Source organism: Thermobia domestica, chromosome 10, assembly GCF_964235325.1.
Source record: "Thermobia domestica chromosome 10, izTheDome1.hap1.1, whole genome shotgun sequence".
NCBI lineage: Eukaryota > Metazoa > Arthropoda > Insecta > Zygentoma > Lepismatidae > Thermobia > Thermobia domestica.
Genome location: NC_137463.1, coordinates 67,600,117 through 67,608,404, shown reverse-complemented (window position 1 = coordinate 67,608,404; position 8,288 = coordinate 67,600,117). Strand labels below are relative to the sequence as shown.

The following is an 8,288-nucleotide window of genomic DNA, read 5'->3' as shown; positions in this document are numbered from 1 at the left end:
AAACCCAAAGTTGGTTCTTTCCTCCACAAAGCTTGAACAAAATGGAAGAAACAGCCTCTCTGATGGTTGCATTGGGAAACACACGAGTTGCTGCATTAATTGCAGCTCTTTCGAAATCTATCGCTATTTCATCTGGCTTTAGCTGTAAAGCATTCTTCTGAGCTTGTTCCTTCAGGATTTGCAATAGTCTAACATAAACAGCCTCTTCTTTACTGGGAAGCAAACAGAATATAAGCGGGAACGACTGTTCAAGATGCTTTCCATGTAAAGTATACAGTTGAGAAAATAGCCTAGGAACGATCTTGAATGTCCCGTCCATTGTTATTTTATCACAGCGACACAACATCTCAAGGTTCTCCACTGTACCAAACACCAGCAATGCAAACAAGGTATTCAACTTACTACAATTCTCTTAACGATATATAGACTTACTTGTCTTATAGTATGGTCTAAACAATATAAAATATTCATTGGTTCGAGAGTGTGCGATCATACATAAACAAATAAAAATATGTGATGGGAATTTTCCCATATGACAACATTAGAAGATAAATTTAAATTTAAAAAAAAAAACATTCAAATGGTTGCAACCTTTTACAAATTATTTTTCTTGTTGAATTAGTCTCTGAATTAAAAAAAAACAATGTTGTAATTTGATTAAAGCTTAAAATTATACTGAAGGTTGTTCTTTAAATTTTAAATGTCGCATACCTCAGAAAAAGTACCCCATTGTTAACAAGTTAGCAATAATGTAATATCTCTCCAACACATATTACTTCTTCAAGCTCTTGTATTTCAGTTGAATGCTTACCAAATGTACGATTGTATCCAAATCCGTCATCAACCATTAGAAATTGCCTTCCATCCACAGTGTTGCTCCAAACTCCTTCCAAATTTACTTCGCTCATTGTTTGCGGCAATGCTGGACGAGCTGAAGCCCTCATGTTGTACAGAGCAGTCTTTACACCATCAAAAGTTGGGAAAACAGAAGCAGTATCTATGTCCAAATTTCCCTGAGCAAGTTATTCGCTGTAACGCAAAGTTAATAAATAAATCAGATAAAATACAATCATTTGTATAATATAAATTAAGAAGCGGTTTGCATACGTTAAATAGAACCACTTGCGTTGTCAGCTTTTAAATATTAGATAGGGCATGCTTCATTTCACATGCATAAGTTTTTTGTTGTTTTTTTTTAATCGCACACTATGGTTTGATTCGATTCAATTTGATAGAAGAAATTTAATTATTTGTTTTAACTCTTGCAGTAAAAAGAAAGTAATTCATAAGCATGCAAAAGCAAGTGCATAGGGGTGAACCCAGAAGGGTTGGGCGATGTCTCTCCTAGACCCCCCAAATAGAAAAAGACGTTCAAAATATTTGATGATAATACGAGGAAAAGCAACACTAAGAAAACGATATGGTCTGAAATTAAAGGGTACGGAACACAGCACTAAACTTTCTCGCTACAATTTCTTAAAGTAAATCGTGTTAGGCTGGATATATTAAACATTTATTTGGGAAATAAGAATAAAATAATGTATTTGTGGATAACTTCATTTGAAGAAAATTTAGTCTGGAAGTAAACAAACCCCTTAGGGAGTATATTTTTCATGTGAGTAACTTATGCCATACGTTAGAGTAATTTATCAAATAATAGTTTATGAAATATGGACAAAATCGCCCGAGTCGTTTTTAAGAAAGATCATCAAAACCAGCAGTAATATCTCTGGCCCTACCGGTAAAATACCATCAGTTGACACTTTTAGACGTGACATAGAAAATTATTGGTGGGACATGTCCCACCCGTCTCCCTCTAACGACACTCATGAAGAGAATGTGCACTGCAATTATTCCATTTTTCATACAATTAATATATAAAAATATCAGAACATACCTATATATTTTTGTAATGGGTGTTATTGGTTCCTCAGCAGACCTTTTCTTCATCTTGACCACTACTGTCCTCGCTTCGATATGTGCAGTTTGAGGTTCATGATTATGCATACCAGACACATATTCCACTTCATCTTCAAGTAACGCTACAGTGGCTTTACAACCCTCGTTGCATTTCCAGTAAGTCTTCGTGTTTCGTTTATAGTTAATGCGATACAAATAATTATTATCGTAAGAGAGGAGCTTTCCACCCCGTTTACTGTTTACAAATGACACAGACATAACGTCATCTATCAGTCGTCAGACTCCTAATAACCACTACTAGACACTGTGAAAGTCAACAAGAAACTAAGAAAAATTGACATATAGACCGTATTATAATAGATCTCTGTTGAAACTAATTTCCGGAAATGTTGAACCCGTTGGTAAAAAAGTTTTTTTTCGGTTTCTTTCCTAAAAAATTGAAAAAATTGAGAAAATAACAAATATCTTTGTATTAGGTTAATTTTACTAATAATGGAACAGATTTTTTCCCTCAAATACGTAAAAGTGTAAGTTGAGAAAATTTAAAAAAGAAGCAATCGAAAATAAAACGGTTGTAACTATTGTTAAAAATTAATAGTCTGCACGCATTTCCTTTATATGCTTTTTAGTTGTTTATTCGTGGTTGTGCATTAATTACAGGACCTTGACAGCTGCATATACATATAACATTATGAAGCTTTTCTGTTGCAGCAAAGAGAGCTCTTGAATGAAACTGAGTTCTTAACGTGTTCTTTGATCTTTTGAAATGTTGTTAATTTTAACCAAATTACTTCTTAAAAGACACAGCAGTAGGCAAATTTCACTAATACTCAAGCGCTAAAACATACAACTACTATTATTTAATATTCTCTTACATACTTTTATATAAACTCTATGCACAAAATTTTGTATGTAAACAAATACCTGTTTTGTAGTGTGACAAATTATATAAAAAAGAAAGTGACTATATTTGTAACCTAACAACTTTTGAACCACCAGACCGATCTCAATAAAATTTTCAACATAGATGGGGTTCGGGCCTAAGAGAGTTTTTATCATTTCATTTTGAAGTTGCAACTTGGAGGTAGGAAGGGGGATATATATTGAAAATGACCGATATTAGTGTCGAATCCATAGTTTCCGGGACCGCTGAGATGAACAGTGACACTTTCGATGCCGTTCAAATCCAAATTCAGGTCTACAACTTTAGGGAGGAAAAGATGTATAAAAATGATTGAAAATGGCCGATATTACTAGTGTCAAATCCATAATTTTCGGGGTCGCTGAGATGAACAGTGACACTTTCGATCCTGTTTAAATCCAAATTCATTACCACAAATTGGGGGAAGGATATATATATATATATAAAGTGGTGGAAAATAGCCGATATTAGTGTCGAATCCATACTTTTGGATCGCTGAGATGAACAGTGACACTTTCGATCCTGTTTAAATCCAAATTCATTACCACAAATTGGGGGAAGGATATATATATATATATAAAGTGGTGGAAAATAGCCGATATTAGTGTCGAATCCATACTTTTGGATCGCTGAGATGAACAGTGACACTTCCGAAATACATTTTATATACGGTGCAGACACGTACAGCAAATAAGATTAACATCAGTAGAAGAAATAGTTTTTAAATTAAATTCTCCGGTTTTTGCCGACATTTCCGAAAGATTTTTTAATGAGTTGTATATATTTTATTTTATTTTTATTTATATTTATTTATCCATAATATATATTTGATTTTAACATACCTGTATTAACTAAAATGATTCTGGCCCTGTTATTAGACGAAGAGGTGCAAATATCGGCTATGGTGTAAATACTGTCAATCCAAATTAAAGCTGTGTTAAGTGCTGCACTCTTGTGAGAATGCGACAAGTTATTGGTAGAAGGCTACTCAGGTAGAGGATGCAGTTGTGAGTGAAACAGCCTCGTGTAGAACAGATAGTGCGTTTTTGTTGTTTCTTGAGGGGACGAAAACTTTCGCAGGTATGTTTGTTTCATATTTTTACTTGGAAATGAGTTTATGGGGCGTCCTTTTCACAGTGTGTCTGTTGAGTTCAAATATTAGAATTGTTGGTATTGTGTATGTTAGATGCAGATAACACCAACAATGGTATATGGAGTATAAAATTCAGATGTGGCGTGGTGGTGTAAATATGGGCTACCGTGTCTGGTGCAAATATTGGCTACCAGCCCATATTTGTACCATGTTGATCCAAGCTTCTAATTAGTCTTTACGATTTATTTTACAGCATGCCAAGGAGCAAGCAACGATATGTACCACAGAATAAACGGAAACATTAGACGGCGAAAGCAATTGCTGCTGTCAGAAAAAAGAAAATGGGGACACTAAAAGCTGCACAAGTGTTTAACGTTCCTCGGACAACTTTACAATCTCTTAGCAAGGACACATCTCTCTCTGCTGAAGTACAAGCGTCGAAACTACTCGGAAGACGGACTGTCTTAGGGGCGCAGCTTGAGAAGATGTTGGTGGAATATTTACTGTTTATGGAGTCTCATTTCTTTTGTTTCACGGTGACAGATTTGAGACGTCTTGCGTATCAATTAGCAGTAGTAAATGGTTTGCCTCATCCTTTCACATCAGAAGAAGCCGGTAGAGCATGGGCAGATTTATTTCTAAATCTACATAAAGAAGTTCTGTCTGTTCGCAAACCCACCGGGACCTCTTACGCGAGGGCTGTGGGATTTACTAAAGACAACGTAGAAAAATTATTTGATATTTTGGAAGCAGCATATGCGGAACATCACTACGCGCCTGACCGTGTCTTCAACGTAGACGAGACAGGCCTTACTGTCGTGCAGAGCAAGACACCAAGTGTTATTGCGAGGAAAGGGAAGTAACAGATAGGAACGCTAACATCAGCCGAAAGAAGAGCAACTATGACGGTGGTAGTTTGTATGAACGCTCAAGGAGAGTTTATCCCACCTATGTTCCTATTTCCCAGGAAAAACATGACGGACCAACTTATGAAAGGTAAACCAATCGGTTCTATTGGTAGAGCTCATCCGTCAGGATGGATTCAATCACACCTCTTTGTAGAATGGCTACAGCACTTCATTGAGAAAACTCATCCGACAACAGAATCACCAGTGTTGCTGATACTGGATGGCCATTGCACTCATGTTAGAAGTCTGGCTGTTATTGACCTAGCGCGGGAAAACCATATCCAAATCATATCATTGCAGCCCCATTGTACTCACAAGTTACAACAGCTGGACACAACTTTCATGGGTCCTCTGAAGCATCATTGCAGTAATGAGATCAGATCTGCCCTTCTTCATTCCAATGGTCCTCTTAGTCCTTATGACATCATGGAGCCTTTCGGAAGAGCCTATTTGAAAGTGCAGAGAGCAGACTAGCAATAAATGGTTTTCGTGTTACAGGAATCATGCCGTTTGACAGGAGCATCTTCACTGACGACGATTTTGTTGTTGTGGAAACTGATGCAGGGACAACAAGCAGCGTGCCATCTACAGAAAGTCATTCCTCTTCACCAAGCAGTACTTCAGATTTACAGTCTCAAGCAGGTCCATCACAGCTCGTCAGTCCATTTCATATTGCACCTCCTCCCACCATAAAGAAGAAGACAAGCCAAAGAGGTCGTAAGAGTAGCGCTGCCTCACTCATAACTGGATCCCCCTATAGGCAGTCCCTGTATGAATCCACGGCATCAACTGCAAAACACGTAAAGAAAAGCAAGGAAACAGAAATGATAGGCTCTGCAACGAAGCAATCAACTCCTGCTAGAAGACTGGACTATGGGGAATCATCCACAAAGTCTGAAGCAACTTTCTTAGACGACAGTGATAGTGACGTGGAGTTAGATCTACCTGTTGGCGTGCAGAAACCTACAGATGAAGATGTGCCATGCATTTTCTGTCGCAGCAACTTTTCAGCGGATACACACGGGGAACTCTTCAGTGCATAAAGTGTCACATGTGGGCACATAATGAATGCGCAGGTGCTGAATACGACGAGTATGTGTGTGACTATTGACACTAAGTGTATAGACTTATACTTGGTAGTATTGTGATATTCTGTACCACATTTTTTTCATATTAGTATGTTTTTGTACTGGTAGCCCATATTTGCACCACCATTTCTTGAAACGTGATTTCGTAGAGTGTCAGAAAAATATAAATGTACAATATTAGTGATTTGTTATTTTCAATTTTCTTTATATCATGTGCAGGAAATGCCTCATAGTCTTCATTGCAGTAATTAAATTTGCTCGACTTCCATGTATCTACGAATTATTTGAAATCAAAAAGTGGTAGCCCATATTTGCACCTTTTCCTCTATAACACTCTCTGCCATAAAGCGGGAAATTCGTAAGATTCCTTAAGATTTAAATGGGTCTCTTAATAAATTAATTTTATTTTAGTAGCCATTCTATCACGGTGCTAATATTAAAGGAGTGGTGCACATATATTTGTTGACACAAATTTCCCCTATTCTAATACAAGAAACATAAGCACTCAATGATCTTAACTGTAAACTAGTAAATATAAAATATTTTCCATTTTAAAAGCATAATGTAGTAAAATATTCGAAAATTTCATTTTTTTTTCAAATTTTCGGTTTTCTCCAAGCTCGGGAAAAAAATGGCAAAAAAACGGTAAAAAAAATGTTAGCTATTTTCTCCGTCGAATTTTGTATATATATGCTTCTGTACATTTGTAATTTCCAGTATACTATTGCAGTTTTTCTTCTTTCTTTCAATGAATTTCAAATAGCTTTGTGAGGTGAATTACCTCTCTCTTATATTGTAATCCTAGTAACATTCTTCTTTGAAACTAATTTCGTTAAATGATTGGCTTTCTATAGTGGTTGGACCAATTACGGCCTGTCTTCTGTAAGCTTAAGATAATATACATTAATAACAATTTTGTGAGGTGAACACGGGGCGGGGACAAAATCCAGGAACTATGAGAAGTAACTATGATATTATTTAACTGTGAAGGTAACTGATATTATTAGGATGCCCATATGATTCTTATCCTTGGATTTTGTACTGCACTCTGTGAAGTTCAGCTGTGTTTGATTTTTCATGTTTTTTAGTAACATTCTTCCTTAAAACTCATCCCGCTGAATCAATAGCTGCAGCTTCCTATACTGTGTAGACCAATCATAACCCGCCTTTTGTAACTTTAAGAACATTTTCGTTTTAATAATAATTTTGTTGAATGAATTATCCCCTTAAAAATACCCTTATTATATGAAATTTCCCTTCAAATTGTAAGGCGAAACAGGAAAAGGCAAAACAGGAATTCCTGTTACGCCTCAAATCAAAGTTTCATCTTGTTATGTTGGTAAAGATGCCAGGGGGCAGAAAAAGCTGGAAAACTTGTGTAACGCAAAACAGGAAAAGGCGAAACAGGAAGACACCCTTCTCCATGAACCCTCTATTTAAACCGGAAGTAGTTCGAATTAACAATTTTTATACTTCAGGATTTATCACCTAGAAAAGAAAATGGTAATACATAGCTACATACTTTTTTCTGCAATCAATTCACGGTCGCAAGAGAATATACCATAAAAACCCGCACCATTCTGGTTAAACACTACTACTACTTTCAGTTTCAATACTGATTTCTGTAGAGGAAAAATGGTAAGAGATATCAAGATGCAATTGTTTACAAACGATTCAGCTTCCCAAGAGTAGGTTCTATTTCGTCCCTTAACAATGTATTCAATTCGGAAGTGGTTCAAATTAACCATTACCTGTTTCAACTTTTATTGCCATAGAAAAAAAGAACATAATGGTTTGTTGGTATTAATTCAGAGTTCGAGGATCAGGTTCTATCTTCTGGTCTTATTAATCTATTGTTATCATTAGTTATAGATGTACTATTTTGAGTTTGAACATTAGATTCCCATAGTGTTAAAGTCTACTATAGTTTCACACTGTGAAACGACACTCACTTATTATTATTATCTCTTCCTTAGCATAGGTATCGAAAATACTTATAAAATAATAATGATCACTGTCCTCTGCTTCTCAATTAAATGACAAGTTGCTCTCCATCTGAGGTGGAATACGGAATAGTATGTGCTTCGCAGCGGACATTAGTTTAGCATATAAGAGACTTGGCTTGATTTCCAGTAAGAACTAACATGGTTCAGATCCCACATCTTTCGATCAGCTACTACATCTTTGACCTAACTAACAATCCAGTATCCTTCGTATACAGGGTGTGGATTTATATTTTAAAGTATGATCCGAATATCAGCGTGAACTTCCACTTGAAATCGAACCAGCTTATTATAGCTTCGCATTCTAACTTTTTAACCATTAGAATGCTTTCAGTTCGTAAAAGATATAATTAT

At 36.0% G+C, this 8,288-nt stretch overlaps 1 protein-coding gene across 1 annotated transcript; it reads left to right on the top strand.

Moving 5' to 3' along the window:
* Window positions 1-4,837: 4,837 nt before the first annotated feature.
* Window positions 4,838-5,317, top strand: LOC145661496 (uncharacterized). The gene has a single exon (XM_081726812.1). It carries the CDS (start codon window positions 4,838-4,840, stop codon window positions 5,315-5,317), a length of 480 nt encoding a protein of 159 aa, XP_081582938.1.
* Window positions 5,318-8,288: the final 2,971 nt, after the last annotated feature.

Coding starts and splice junctions, on each gene's coding strand:
- LOC145661496 (XM_081726812.1), top strand. CDS start 4,838: ATGACGGTGGTAGTTTGTATGAACGCTCAAGGAGAGTTTATCCCACCT.